Below are 16,052 nucleotides of genomic sequence, written 5' to 3'. Positions count from 1 at the left end.
GTTGTTTCTCATCGTAGAAGAATTGTACCATGCCAGGGGAAAAAAATAATAATGAAGCAAAGGCGTAGAAAAAATGGTGGTCGGCATTTTGATTACTTTGAGCCTAAATCTTTGTTGGACAAAATGTTGGATGTCCCAATAACATTCTGCGAATAGGTTGGTTCACCAGGCGTATAAACTCTGACTTCCCGATAATGTTCAAAGTTACGTGTAAAAAAAAAAAGCCACAAATTTGTATTCTGTTACTTCACATGATGCGCGATTAAACAATAGACAAGATCGAATGATACAATAAAATGACATCATGATATTCATTGTCTCATTAACCCAGGGTAGCCCCTTCACTCAGTGTTAGCACTGCTCTTCCTAAAGGCCTTACCATTATTATTACTAACCCAGCATTGCTGGATACTCATCATATTTTTTAAATATTTTTTTTAACGTCTGGGTGGACAACAACATCATGGGTAAAATCGTGTCCTCCAATTAAGGACGGAAGCAGTCGTCAAGACTCGAACTCGGGACCTCCGTTTCAAAATCTATAGAGTTTTACCCACTATGATTCCACAGTGCCCCCCCCCCCCAAAAAAAAAAAAAACCCAAACAAATAGATAAATAAATAAATCCCGGCAATAGTAGATAATAATAATAACAATAATAACAATAATAATAAAAATAATAATAATGATAATAAAAATAGTGACTACTTGTATAGCGCACATGTCCACTTTTCAGTGCTCATGGCGCTTCAAAAATGAAAAGATATATACTCATATTATCACAATTATGCAGTGATAAAAGAGAACAAATTAGTAAGACTGGTGATTCAAGTCGCGTCTGGGGTTGACTGTGTGGGAATCTCGATTCCCAACGAACCAAATCAGAGTTACTGGATTACTCATGGGAATTACTCACGTCACAGCTGGATTCACCTGAGTGTAAATTAAGTTGTAACTTAAAATGCTGTTACTCTTAAATGATGTGGACAAATACCACACTTATGATTAATAGAAGGGGAAATATATATGTTAAAAAAGGGAGAAAACATAATCTATTAATGTGAGAAGACCATCTCCGCGAAGTTGAGAAAAACTGCGTTAGAATGACCATCCACTTGTCAAACATTCTGTTGTTGTTGTTGTTGTTCTTGTTGTTCATTGGGGTTCGATAGATAAAATTTCAAACACAGTTTATTGCCGAGGATGTTACATAATTATCTTCACCAGCTCTCGCTAGCATTGTTCTCACAATTTACAATGAGAATCAATGATGTCCTCAAACATAACATCAGCAGTCGGGTTGATTGATTTTCAAGAGCCTATCTACGAAGACTACTTCACAAGAATCTCGACAGACACCGGAAATTATTTATCCTTGATGTACAGATTTGTCAAGGATACGTACTCTCCAAAACATTTCCTAACCATCACATCCGAAAATAAACACAGCCACCACCAACTTGGTCAATCATATACGATGTATACCGCCATCAAGATGGCGCCTGAACTCTGTTATGAAGTCGTTGAAAAACGATTGCGTAAATCATTACCATTTTCCTCTATTTTATGTCGGCTTCCCAGCCTTGTCCTCTCGCTTAATTATTCATAAAAGTATATTACCGAAATCTTCCGGTCGTGAGTTCGACAGCGAGCTAACTAAAAGTTTCTGGCAAAGTAGAAACTCATCTTTATACGGCGCCTGCTGATCGCATCATCATTAGAGCAGTATCCCCGAACCCCCTCCCCCCAACGTACACACACACGCACACACACTCACACCCCCCCCCCCTGCACTGACCTAGAATTGAGGAAAGAGATGATAACTTGACATTTCAGACTGACGCAATGATGCGATCTGCTTCAGATCACCCAACGTCTCCGAAGAATCATCAAGGGCCATCATTTACGAGAAAATTAATAACGGCTCGCTGCAGTGACCCCACTAGTCCAACTTTCAATATCAGAGCAACTTCAGTTGCGTCTAATGATAATACTTGCTTTCAATATAGACATGGAAAGAGAGGGAGAAAGTAACTCCCTATACTTGTGAATTGACACAAACTGAGGAAGTTTGTCTTTGATATGAATAACTCGAATAACTCGTGCCTTCAAAGGAATTGTTTTAGGAGTATGAAATCCTGTTTGATTCTGTGCTTTATCGACAAAGCGTATACTGCATCAACTGGCAAATCGATAACTATAGTAATGAATAGATTTAGAAAATGATAAATAGATAGACAGATATTATAACAAATTATATAACAGTGATTTATTTTTATTTGTAATTTACATACTTATCAAGTACGAAGTAAGTTAATGTAAGAATAGAAAATTGTTGTTTTGTTTTCTCTTAATGTTTATTACCTGAAGGATTTCAGAATAATAACTGAATGAATGATTAAAAAACAAAGAATCAAGGCAACTATATACCGATCTGCTGTACACAGATTTTCACCATTGTATACACTTTCGAATATCTCGTCTAACAGCTTGGTGTATAGCTTTCACGCACGGAACCCGAATTTAAAAATGAAATAAAAATAAATGTAAAAATAAAATCAATTATCATGGCAGGCGACGCAATGACGTGTATAATCCATCCACTTGTCATCGATTTAGGAAATTCGAGATCAAGAAAAATATGACTAATATTTGTAAAATGATTCCCACAAAGGTGAGAATTCCGATTTTGTTGTCAGCTCATTTTACATGTGAGGAAATATCATCAACATGCAAAAGTAAAGAACGAAAGGCCGAAACTCTTTTGAGTCATTCTTGATAATACCGGCAACGGTCTACACAACCCATCACATAACCTCAGGTAAAGGCCCTTACCCCATACATAGTTCGGAAGGGAAGACTACACGAGAGCCTTTGAGAAGCAATGGAAATGGGAAGGACGAAAGACGAGGAAACCAGCCGACACAGAGGTTGTGGGGGTTAAAGGGATGGTATAGTTTTGGTTGAGACCTAGTTTCAGGTGCCTAATTCATGTGCTTCTGTTTATACTTACCTGCGCAATACTTATGGCCAATCTATGTTTTTTAAGCCTATTACTATATCCGAAATGTTAACTATTGTAAATGATTTGAAAGTAAATAAGAGTCCTGGTGATGACGATATTCACGTCAATGTATTCAAGAAATCAATATGTTTTATAATGGAACCCTTGTGTGCAATACTAAATTCATCTCTGGATAGTGGGATATTCCCACGACAACTTAAAGTAGCAAAAGTAATTCCAGTTTTTAAGAAGGGGGACAAACACCAGCTACAAAATTATAGGCCGATATCATTGTTGTCAGTTTTTACTAAATTGTTTGAAAAATTAGTTTATGCTCGATTGATATCATTTATTGACAGCAATGATATTTTGTATCATCAAACAGTTTGGGTTTAGACATGGTTATTCTACGTATATGGCGTTACTTAAATTTATGGAAAAAATATCAAATGCATTTGAAAATCATGAATTTTTGGTCGGAATATTTTTAGATTTAACAAAAGCATTTGATTGTATAGATCATAGAATACTTATTATGAAATTGGAATATTATGGAATAAGAGGAAATGTTTTGAACTGGTTTAAAAGTTATTTATCAAATCGTATACAATATACAGTTGTAAATAATACAAAATCAAAGTTGTGCCATGTGAATACAGGCGTTCCACAAGGTTCTGTACTGGGTCCTCTTCTCTTTTTGCTATTTGTCATTGATTTGCAGTTTGTAAGCCCTAATTTGTATTCTATATTATTTGCAGATGACACAAACTTATTTTTCTCAGGCCAGGATGTGCATGAAGTTAACAATATGATTAATTCAGAAATGCAGAAAGTGTATTCTTGGTTTACTGCAAATCGTTTGGTTTTGAATATTTATTAAACATGTTATATGGTATTTAAGACAAAGAATAAGGTAATAGATGAAGATGTTTTACAAATATATATAGGTAATGTCAAAATCAAGCAAGTCAATAGAGTAAAATTTCTTGGTGTTACAATTGATGATGGTTTAACATGGAAAGGTCATTTTGATGATATTTGTATCAAAATAAGTAGAATTGTTGGTGTCATGAATTATCTAAAACGTATATTTCCTTTAAAGATTCTTTTGACCATGTACCACACAATGATTTCCCCACATTTAACGTATTGTGAAATAATATGGGGTCACAGTTCGTTATATTCATTGAATCGTGTTTTGATGTTACAAAAGCGTGCAATAAGAATAATCTGTAATGTAAATCCGTTTGCACACACTGCAGTTCTGTTTAAGAAATTGAACATTTTGAAAATTGATCAAATTGTGCAATTACAAGTGGCTACATTTATGTTTTCATACTTTAAAGGTGTCTTACCTGTCACGTTCCATAATTCGTTTACCCCAAATAGTGCAATCCATGCCTACAACACAAGACGTGCCAACGAGATATGTTTACCATTTTACAGATATAAGTTCTCAAAGACTACAATTAGATACACTGGAGCAAAATGCTGGAATGAGTTACCAACTTTTATTAAAGAGAGTCCAACACTGTCATCTTTTCAACGTAAATACAAAACGTTTTTAATCCAAAGTGCAATTGAGTAATTATTGTAATAATTTTGCCACTTTTTGCCACTTTTTATTGTTGTGATGTTTCTTTGTTGTTTTTGTTCGTTAATGTATATTTGATGGAAATTGCGTCCTATTTACTGTTTGTAAGGGAATCGGCCTCGATAGGCTTCATACGGCCTTTAGTGATCCCTCACGTGCTATGTCTGTATACTTTTCTCTTCTGTTTTATTGTGAACGTGATGTTTTCTTTTTAGCATGTGAATTAAATTGAATTTGGTTTCTAACATTTTTTTTTTTTTTTTGATCAGGTAATGAGAAACCTCTTATGAAATTATGATAGAGCATGTAATTGTAGGAGGAATTCAATGTTTATTTGATGAAAATTGGTTTTGGAATGATTGAGATATCCAAAAAAAAAAGAGTGTGATTCTAATAAAGTGTGGGACCCATACTTTATTACGATCCCTTTGTTTTACTTTGTTTTTGGATCTTTCAGTCATTCAAAACCCGAGTTTCATCAAATAAACTTTAAATTCCTCTTAAAATGGTATGCTCTGTACTATATCATAAGTATTTTCTTGATATCTCGTAAAAAGTTAAAAGCCCAATTCTCATCTCCATCAATACTGTGCCATCCCTTTAATGTCATTTTCTAAAGTCATGACATGTAGTCTTTATCTATTGCAGTTCTGTGATGAAATTTCTTAGTTCTCGAAGATATAGTAAATAATAAATACTTCGACTTTCCGCTTTCTGTCCTTTTATTGTTATTGTTGTTGTTGCTCTAAACATTATGTAGCATGTGATGCCTGATTATAAATTCACGTTTGTATCATCGCTTCTACTCCATGCAGAACAGTCTTCAGTCCAGCATGCGTTTCGCCAAGGCAACTGCCTGGATTCTCTTCGCGCTACTGGCGTTGACAACCATCGTTAATGTAGAGGCTGACGATGACGAAGAGGAGGAAGATGACGAGGAGAACGAAGAAGGTGATGAAGGCAATGACGAAGAGACTGTGGGGAGTCACAGGTTCACATTATCGCCTTCATCGTCGATACCTGGGGGCCTAAAACCGGCCGAAGGAAACCAGCCAATCAATACCGTCAGTCCCACAGAGGAGGAAGACGTTACGGAAAGTGGTGAAGAAGAAGAGGAAGAGGAGGAGCACGAGGAAGAAGAAGAGGAGGAAGAGGAGGGGGAGGAGGGGGAGGAGGGGGAGGAGGAAGAAGAGGAAGAAGAACAGGATGATGATGACGAAATAGAAGATGGGGAGGAAAATTCGGAAAGTGGTGGAGAAAATGACTCGGATGGACAAGCAACTGGAGGAGAATCCGAAGGGGGAACAACGGCTGGAGAAGGAACGGGAACAAACGGTGGTGGTGGAGGGGGCAATGATGGAAGTGCTGGAGGAGGGGGTGGAGGTGGCAGCGGAGGTACTGGTGGTACTGGTGGTAGTGGTGGTGGAGGCAATGGCGGAGGTACTGGAGGCAGTGGCGGAACAGGAGGCAGTGGAACGGGTGGTGGCGCTGGAACCGGTGGGTCTAGTGGAGGTGGTGGAGGTAGTGGTGAGACAGGTGGTTCAGGTACAGGATCTGGAACCTCTGGAGGGGGAACTGGAAGTGAAGGACGAGGGGGAGGAGGAAGCGGAGAGTCTGGAGGAGGCACCGGCTCTGGAGGGAACGGAGAGGGTGGAAGCGCTGGAGGAGGGACTGGAGGAGGGGGTAGTGGCGGAACAGGTGGTGGCACAGGAGCAGGAGGAGCAGGAGGAGGAGAGGGCGGTAGTGGGACAGGTGGCACAGACGGAACCAGCAGTGGTGGTAGTGGTGGCAGTGGTGGTGGTGGTGGTGGTACGGGAGGAGGCCCAGGAGGTGGATCTGGAGGCAGCGGAGGAGCAGGCGGTGGCCAGGGAGGGTCAGGAGGTACTGGTGGGTCGTCTGGAGCTGGAGACTCCGGCGGAGGCGTGAATCCTGGAACGTCGGGTAAAGAAATTATTTTCAGTTCACTGTGCATGTACATCAAAGCAAACTAATGTGGCGTTGTTCATGGACGTTGTACTTCACATTGCTACAGTTTCCGATATGCTATACTGCATCTATCAATGTTTTTGTTGAACTAATGAAAAGACCTGACTATTCAATGCTCTGTCTATATAGAAAATACCATGCAGAGAGAAAAATTGTAATTATGATCTCGCAAATATTTTCTTACCTCATGTCCTATCAAAAAATACGTAAGTAATCTATTGAAAGTATTACACCGTAGTATGATCTTAAGATTTCCAATGTTGTGTCTTCAATAGCGTCATGTCAATCAACTTTCAATTTGCTTTTTGAATAAAAAATTGCTTTTTAGATAATAGTGATTGTGTACCTTCGTCGTCATGGCTGAATACTTTTTTATAACATGATATTTGATCCTTCATGTTTAAATGGATTTAATGTAACGCTATGCAGATTGAAAAGAAAAGAAAAACATTTTGTCTAATACTTTGTTGTGTTTTTTTTTTTCAATATACAGCTCCTGTGTTGCCGACCAAAGGTGGTACAATACCTGCCTCGACGCCACCACCAAAACCTCGAACTACGACGTCAGAAATGACCACCTCAATGACCACGGAGACTTCGGAGACACCCACTCCGCCTTACTGCCCGTCATCGTGTCCGGTGGTCACGGATTTCGTCTGCGGCTCGGATGGGCAAACGTACGCGAATGAGTGCGTGCTCAAAGTCGTCCGCTGCACCACTGGCGATACCACCCTGGAGGTCATGTACCGGGGCGCGTGCCCGGCCAAACTTGGCTTGCCCGACGGCCCCCTGAAATCGTGGGGGCGAGACACATACGCGGCCGACGGGCTCGAGACGCATTCGTTATCGCCATCCTCATCGTCCAAACTGAAATCGATGTCGAGTTTATTAGCGGCGTTAAAGTCCTGGCGGAAAGGCGGAAAGCTGTCGAGACGTCGGTGATTAAATTGATATAGACAATTCCATTTGAATACATACGCCTATCCTACACTCTGGACACATGACTCAGATTGTTGAGTACTAAAGCTGTTGGGGCTTTCATCGAGCAAATATATTCGAGATATGTTTTAGACTTATTCATGCGCGACTGCATCTGAGTCCTCCCCCCCCCCCCATCTCCCTAAGTTATTCATTGACCTAAACTGATTGAGAAATGTCGAAGTTATGACACTATACTGTAGTAGTGCTAATTGAGCTGAAAACTCGTGTTCAGGTTATAATCTGGTGCTGTTCTGCGAGTTGAAATCTTGTAACGCGGTAAATATGTCTATCTCTTTTACATTATACTGACAGAAGTTTTGTTAATCAGGTTGTTAGAGCACTGGACTGCTAACAAAGAGAGGAAATATGATGAGTCCTGAATACAATGTAGGCCTAATACAACTGGACTCGAATCTATGGGGAGACTGTGCTACAAAAAAAAACCAGTTTTCATTTAGTTGAATCCCTTCAAAGACCTAAAACACCCCACCTCGTTTACACAAATTTCGTTTTGTTTAGTTGTTGTTTTTTCATTGACTTGACGTCATGTTCAGTATTAAGTATGTGTTGAGTGTGCGGCCATTATTACAACTTAAAAGACAATCTAGTCTCTTAGAAATCAGCAATTATTCATCATTGGTGTATATGTGTACCAGTGTACAAACAAAGATAAAACAAACTGAAGTGCTCCCGAACTTCACGAGCTAGTTCATGTCATCAATTTGGATCTTTATTGTTCTCGCACTGTTGCACTTGTTGCACTGATTTTTTTATTTTTTTATTTTTTTTTTTGGTTATATGATGTCAAGAGAAATCAAGATTTTGTATGTGTGTGTCTGGTCTGGGAAATTTCGTCAGTCTGATATTTATTAATTTCTTCACGTGTTCGCTGCAATCAAACACGAGGTCACTGACGTCATTGCAAGAGGCATGCATTCGAATGACGAGTTTCAATTATTCATGTGACCACGGCGTGACGTAATCTTCCTGTACAGACGTTCCAAATATAGTTCTAATCAATGATATGTTTGATGTCCTGTCGTGCAAACTTCGAAACTTTGAATGGGCATGTGTTGATGGCGCGGTGACAAATAATTGCATAAAATTAATGATTTGTTGTTGTTTTTTATTGACGCTGTTTTGATAAAATATTAATGCTACTGGTACGAGAAACTTATTTAAGCAACATAGGGCGTGACGACTGGCATGTCGGAATCGCTGATTCCTCTCTCTCTCTCTCTGTTGTTTCTGTAATGTTCACTTGGCATGAGTCTGTGTTACTAAACACATAAACATGATTAATATGATGCTTACCACTATTTCCAGAAATTGCATTTGGTAATGAATCTATGTATTTGTATAGGGCCTAACAATGATTCAATCGTGTAAATAAACACTTGGCCACAATAATGTTACTCATCCGCGTGCATAAACTTTTAATATAAACCGTCATATCTATTTCTGCATTAAATCTGGAAAGGTTCTTTTACCAACAGTCTACATAAGCACTCTCTCACATATACACATACACACACATACACACTTCCCAAATGGTGTTCATTCATTACCATTCAAATATTACAAAGGCAATATTATAAACTGGTACTGCTGCAACACTAACACACACTAACATACACACATAAAACGGTAGAGAGTCAAACTGTGTGATGCATGTGCATGCAATGCTCGTAATGATACTCCACAAAACCGCCAATAATGCCATAGCAACATAACGTGTATACGTGAGGTACAAACCACATTTAATGAAACCTCAGCATGATCATTCCCTACTGTTTAAATATAATGCAGTTATATCCTTTCCAAAACCTAATGTCTTTATATTTATATCCCTATTTTACTCAAGGGAAACAAGAGTACGTATCACGAAATATACGAATACATAATTGTAGGACATGATCTCGAATGCACTATACGAAAGACAGTGCTCTGTCGCGAAAACAATGAATGTCACATAACGTCAGTCAGTCACACCTCCACAACTCCTGTTGCGGTTATTATATGTATGTATGTATGTATCAGTATGTGTATGTGTGTGTGTTTGTGTGTGTGTGTGTGTGTGTGTGTGTGTGTGTGTATTCTTAACTTTGACCGCATAGCCCACTACAATATTCAGTAGTTAACTCATCATGAAATATTACAAAAATCTGCACATTTTATCATGTTATCACTACTGTACTTTTAGTTGTTATCATGTCAATCAATACCCGTAGAGAGGCGAAGACTAAACCTAAAATCCACGGATGGAGACGATCAAAGTCCTTGGGATACAATCAGCAAGAGGAATGCAACTGCACTCTTGTTTGTAATTGCTTGTTTTATGAATTAAATATTGAATCCATAGCATCTGACAACGCCTTCTGTAGCGATACTTTAGTTCATTATGCCCCTTTCTCTCAATTCAATATCCTCATGACAACATCATTGTTACTTCTTTTCTTTCCCCTCTTCCTCTTCATCATCATCTCATCTTTTACCCCTTTCCTTTCCATTTTTATAATATTTCACATCACATTTATTTTCTTAAATATTTTCCCTACACTCTGATGTCTTCTTATTTTGAGCAGCAGATGAACATAACAATTGTCTTCATTGTCTTGGTTCACGTTTTCCTTTCTCATAAACATCTTCGAGTCCCTTTTCTCATCATCCCTTAATATATTTTTTCTTACTCTCTAATCCTGTCCCATCCCTCATCATCTCCATCGACACGAGTTAAACCCTTATTATTGCCTGGAGTTGATCTGCACCTGTTAGCGCTCATCCGGGAATTGAGACCCCAATTCTTGATTACCCCGCCGAAAGAAGAAGAAGAAAAAGAAGAAAGAATCCGCTGCCGCCGTAATTCTCACTTACACGCATATCGATCCCAGATAGCTGTTATCATAATTCTGACTGAGTAAACTCTTATTGGAGCATGGGGTACAGACAAAAAGTGACGAGAAAATTAGCAAAGAGGGAAAGACAGAGCTGCTGCAACCATGAGGCTACATGCTCTAACTGAAGAAAATGGATGCCTTATCATTTCATAATGCTTGGCAAGACCCCGTTTGTTTCAAGAGGCCGACATCAAGATCAAGCAAAAACAAAGAAGAAATGCCAGTCTCCTGCAGTTATTTGACTGATATTCTTCCATTTGCTTTTTTTTTTTTTTTTTTTTAAGGAGCAATAATCGCGATTACAATCTGACCTCGATTATCCGACCATCTCTTATCCGGACGGACGCTGGTCCCGACATGGCCAGATAACAGAGGTCGGACCTCAATGTGTTCAAAATGTGTCAATCTTTCCTTATTATATGGAATCTAATAGGATTGCACTTTTGTATTTCTTTTCAAAATTATGTTTCAAAGAATATCTGTTCACATTGTTTTAAACTTGCAGAAATTGAATTGAAATGAAACACAAACTCAATATTATCCCCTACACACACACACACACACACATACAAACATAATGTGGCTATCAGATGTCAAATTCGTTTATATATATATATATATATATATATATATATATATATAATCGAAGAGTTTGTTTGCAAAACCGACAAGTCCATTTTTGAAGATTTTGAAGTACGATCTCTGTCATAAAGTACAAAATAATACCTTCTAAATGATATATTGATCACTACATATAAAGGTATATTTCTTAAGTTATGGTCAAAAGAAGCAAAACATTTCTTATTATTCTCTTTATTTTTCTTGACCTTTAATCGCAAATATCTCCATTTGGTAAATATGGACTTATCGGTTTTTGCAAACAAACTCTTCATATATATATATATACATACATAATCAATATTTTTCCTAGTGCCTAAGGCCGATCTTAAGGATGACAGGTACTAACCTGTCAATTTAAACTACAAGTTTTATTGGATAAAATATGGTTGCTGTGCTCTTGTTTATATAGACCACAGAAACCAATTATATCTGAATTGTGACTTACACAACAAATCTGCAAATAAGCATAAAATGAGCCAAAAAACTGAGATCCACACCTATGATTGAAATAAACACAAATGTAAACATATGCTGATCAAAGTTCTTTAAAGAATTTATTCATTCATTCCACAACTTCAATTCCATTCATTTTCATTTAGAAGACCTTCATTCAAACGTTTCAATTCTTTCTTAAAGAATACATAGTGCAAAACATGTTTAATTACAAACATTCAATGTCCAAAGCTCTTGTACCAATTCTTTTTGCCACATTTATGTGATAAAGCATAATGACTACCTTGTGTGTTTGTGTGCATGTTTCTATGAGAGAGAGAGAGATAAGAGAGAGCTAGAGATAGACAAACACAAAGACAAACGAATATAGATGGAATGAAAGACTAGCAGCAAGGCACAAGTACTGAAAAAAAAGTGGAAAAGTGACAGAAACATAAGAAAAAAAAATTCAAACCTGGGGGGCATTTTATGAAGCATTTTGTCAGATATTTTTTTCTGACAGTTATAAGCTACTGAAATCCTTGCATCTGACTAGCTAACAAGTTTGTCAGACAAAACACTTCATGAAATGCCCCCCCCCCCCCCCCGACCAATAGAAAACTCCTGAGTGACCATGACTCCAGCAGGTGTTAACTCCATGAGTTAATCCATTCTTTGACTTTCTGCAAAAACCATGGATGTCTACTGATCTGCAGCTATCCAACAAATGACAATTAGGTTGGAGACAGAAAATAAACTATTACTCATCCTAAAAATACCCTTTTAAAAAATCTTTTTCATTGCATAATCCTTATCAACCTTATGAAATATCATTTAGATGCCATGATTTAGATTTTAATGTATAAGAAAAATATAGAAGTCATTACCCAGTATACCATTGTATTTTTACCACTGTAATACTGAAAAGCTGAATCCACCCAAGTGAACAAATGTATCCATTTGATCAAGTTTTAGTGCCATCGAGTTTGTAAGACATCAAATTCAGTACTACATGTACATTATCATCTCTGCTGAGATGACACCTTTTGAGTATTTTACCCGTATATTAATGAAAATGACACAGTCCATAATTTTGCCATCATTCAGAAGGATACACACATGATTTCATGCAAGAAAAACATCACTAAGATTGTGAAAGAATTTAAATTGAAAAGGGAAGGTTATTATCTTTTTTTTAATAGCTTTTAAAGCATCACATATTGCGTGTACTGGCCAAATGTCTACACTACATAAGCTGAACTCATTTTTTTTTTTTTTTGCACAAAAGTACTCAAAAATATTTGGATTTCAATTTATATAAAGGAATTTACATTAACAACAAGCACACTATATCTGATGCAGCATTGCTGTGAAAATATCACTATCAAAGAGATCGAAAATAACGTTCAATTCATAAGCACTACACTGCATTTTCCCATGAACTCTCGCAAATGTTGGAGCCCACTATCCCTGAGGTATCATGAACTTTGGGTATCACTTGTGTTTTGTGATTGGTCATTTCAGAACCAATGAAATTATCTGATACTTTGTTACTGTCAGTATAATATAAGGAATGTAAATTGATTTTCAGGTAGACATTAACAACATGAGGTGTGATCATATCATATGTCAATAAGACAGTCTCCATTTGAGTATATTGCATTCTCCCATAAAGTTTAGCAAAGATGAGATCTACCCTTTCCAGTAGAGGTACAAATATCTGTTATCAGCAATGTATCTAAATTATCAAATTGCCACCTACAACTGTATGCATTTGCAGTGCAACAGATGTATACAAGTGCGAATTCTGACTGAATTTAAATTTCATTTTCCATTAAAAGAAAAAAAAATCATCTAAGTATTAATAGAAGACAAAGTTTGAACAGTTGACTACATCAATCTACTCCATCAGAAGTAAGTCATGAGCCATTAGGTTACATTATCACCATTTCTCATGATATCATATGCTATTACAAGCCAACTCAAGATTTAGATGTAAATCAATCGTCAGGCTCTTATTACACATGGTAGGCAAGGAATAAAAAGTATGTCAAGAATATTAAAGCCTCTCAAAAACACAAAAACAAGCTCTTACACATTTCAGACTTAATATGAACTAATAATCCCATCAAAATATCAAACTTGTTTGCCTTGCAAAGATATTGAAGTCCAGAAACTCACCCCATTCAGTTACTAGTAATCTATTCATTTGAAAAGGTGTTTTTACAATTATCTGCTTGCCGGTGTGATGATACAATTATAATGTGCATAATCAAAGGTTTATCGTACGAACTTCATCTACAGGCTCTTTGCATAACTTATTGAGCTGTAATTTTGCAAAATTGACAGTCCAACAATTGTTCTAATACATTGTTAAGGCAAGGACAATTTCTGTTAGCACATCAATCCACTTGATGTGGCATGATTTGTAAGTACCACATTTCTAGATAACTTTCTTTCATGTGATTTTGATGTGTCTTTAATTGATGATTTTTTTTTCTTTAGTCATATCTGCACATCAGAGGACACACCAATGCACATGTAGGGAGTATTCAAGGATAGATTGGGAAAGATTCCATTGCAGTGCTCTCAAACCCGCACTCGTCCACCCCTCGTAGGATTCGGAAGTACCCATTCTCACCCCACGTGTCACCCCAGCTGTTCTGCACAATCCAGAACTTCTGTCCCGTCGCTGCGTCTGTGCCGTATCCCACCAGGAGCACGGCGTGGTTGGTGATCTCGAAGGGGTTGTACTTCAGCATCAAATTCTTAACGCCGGTGTGGTGGTAGATCCCACTCTTGTAGTTGAAGAAGTCATCATAGACCATGAAACCAATGGCAACAGGCCCATTTTTAACGAGAGCGGTACGCATGAGCTCGTCATTGCAACCTCCGTAGAAGCCACCGATGTAGCGGTAGTCCGTGGCGAAGTATCGACGGCAATTCGGCTTCTCTTTGCTGCACGACATATCTTTACCCTGGTAGGGGTAGCAGGATTCTTCCACCACCCCAAAGTCCTCTGCATACTTGCCAGCAGTCAAGTAGGCAAAGCCACCCTCACAACCTAAACAGCAACAAGATTAGATGGACAACACCATTATTAAAGTCCAACATGAGCACTAAAGACTACTGCATGATGACCGATCATTGCATTCTGACTTTTCCATAGTTATATAGCACTCATTCATGTAAGTCAGTCACTTTTGCTTTGGTTTGGAATATTTTGTTCCCACTGTTTTACTGTAATCATAACATAAGCACATAAAAAGTCAAAATACAACAATTTTGTTTCTTATTTGTTGAGGGCAGACAATACATTCAAAGAGTTTCTAAAGTTTCAGTGCTGCCATCGTTGGATGGAGAAAAACAATTGGTGGTGAACAACAGTTGGTGATGTCACTGCAGAATAACAAGAACGAGAAAATATTCATACTTTAATAACATTTTTATAATTCTAGCAAAGTGAAAGAGCACTTGACTAATACCTCTCTCAGGAGGAACAATATTACCCTTAACTTGGGTCTGTAACAAGTTAAAAGACTGTATGCTTTTCTTATAGACTGAAATTTTGTGGAATTCTCTTTTTGTTTTTTATAAATATCACTGTCCTGCAGAGATGTCACAAACTACTTGTGTTCTCATCCATCAATGGCAGCAGCAAAACTTTGAAAATCTTTAATTTTTAAATGAATTCTCTGATTTTACTTCAATGATGTGTTCTACTACTACTGCTGAATTCACTCAATCCACAGATGTATTTGGGTTAGCTTATCCTTTACTCACCACACAGTATAAAGGGAGAGACATGGACTACATATTACCTTGTGCATACTGACTGCATGCCACAATATCCTGCGGGCTGAACACCTTCTTTACCGTGTTGTTAGTGGCAATCTGGAGTCGTGACGCCAGCATGCCCATGGAAGCGAAGGAGAAGCAGCTCCCGCACTGTTCCTGGTTCCGCACCGGCGTTACGAAGTTCTGACCATTCACGTTGCGCCAGTCAAATTCAGCTGGCAGGGCGGAGGCTGCAAGCGCCACGTCAGGAGTTACCGGAATCGGTCGCGGTCTGGGCATTGGGTAATCAAAAAATGAAACAAGAAATTCTGAGAAGTCACAGACACCTTCTTGTTTAACTGTCTTTTTGTGGGTTTGTTTGTTTGTTTGTTTTTGTTTGGCAACAAGCTAATGAACATTGATGGGATGATCTTCATTTATGTGTCATATTTCTATCTCACATACAAATACATGCAGGTGCATCATTCACCCATATATTCAGAGACTCCAACTCTCCCGTTTTCGACGGGAGATCTCCCGCCGAAAAACCATTTTTGCAAAATCTCCCGTTCTCCCGTTTGAGATTTAATTTTCTCCCGCCCTGGCTCTGTGTCTCCCATTCGAAAGGATTTCTTACTTATTGCTATTGTATGTTGCAAAAAATAAGTCTTATATAGCACCAGAGAGCATCTAGAACCCTGGGAACTTCGCGCTTCGCACACATCAACTTGGAGTCTCCCATTTGCTAGGGGTTTCAGGCG

The 16,052-nt window shown here is 38.0% G+C and overlaps 1 protein-coding gene across 1 annotated transcript; it reads right to left on the bottom strand.

Moving 5' to 3' along the window:
• Positions 1 to 13,997: 13,997 nt before the first annotated feature.
• Positions 13,998 to 15,591, bottom strand: LOC139718376 (dipeptidyl peptidase 1-like). Its single transcript, XM_071629846.1, has 2 exons — positions 15,336 to 15,591; positions 13,998 to 14,578 (listed from the first exon to the last, which is right to left on the bottom strand). Exons 1-2 carry the CDS (start codon positions 15,589 to 15,591, stop codon positions 14,067 to 14,069), a joined length of 768 nt encoding a protein of 255 aa, XP_071485947.1. The 3' UTR covers positions 13,998 to 14,066.
• Positions 15,592 to 16,052: the final 461 nt, after the last annotated feature.

This window comes from Diadema antillarum, unplaced genomic scaffold, assembly GCF_040938485.1.
Source record: "Diadema antillarum isolate AM-2024a unplaced genomic scaffold, OU_Dant_1.0 scf00000093, whole genome shotgun sequence".
In the NCBI taxonomy this organism is placed as follows: domain Eukaryota; kingdom Metazoa; phylum Echinodermata; class Echinoidea; order Diadematoida; family Diadematidae; genus Diadema; species Diadema antillarum.
Note: the sequence above shows the minus strand (reverse complement) of the source record. Positions and strands in the feature narration are given on the sequence as shown.

Coding starts and splice junctions, on each gene's coding strand:
- LOC139718376 (XM_071629846.1), bottom strand. CDS start 15,591: ATGCCCAGACCGCGACCGATTCCGGTAACTCCTGACGTGGCGCTTGCA. Junction 14,579..15,335: donor ATGCAGTCAGTATGCACAAG/GTAATATGTAGT, acceptor GTTGCTGTTTAG/GTTGTGAGGGTGGCTTTGCC.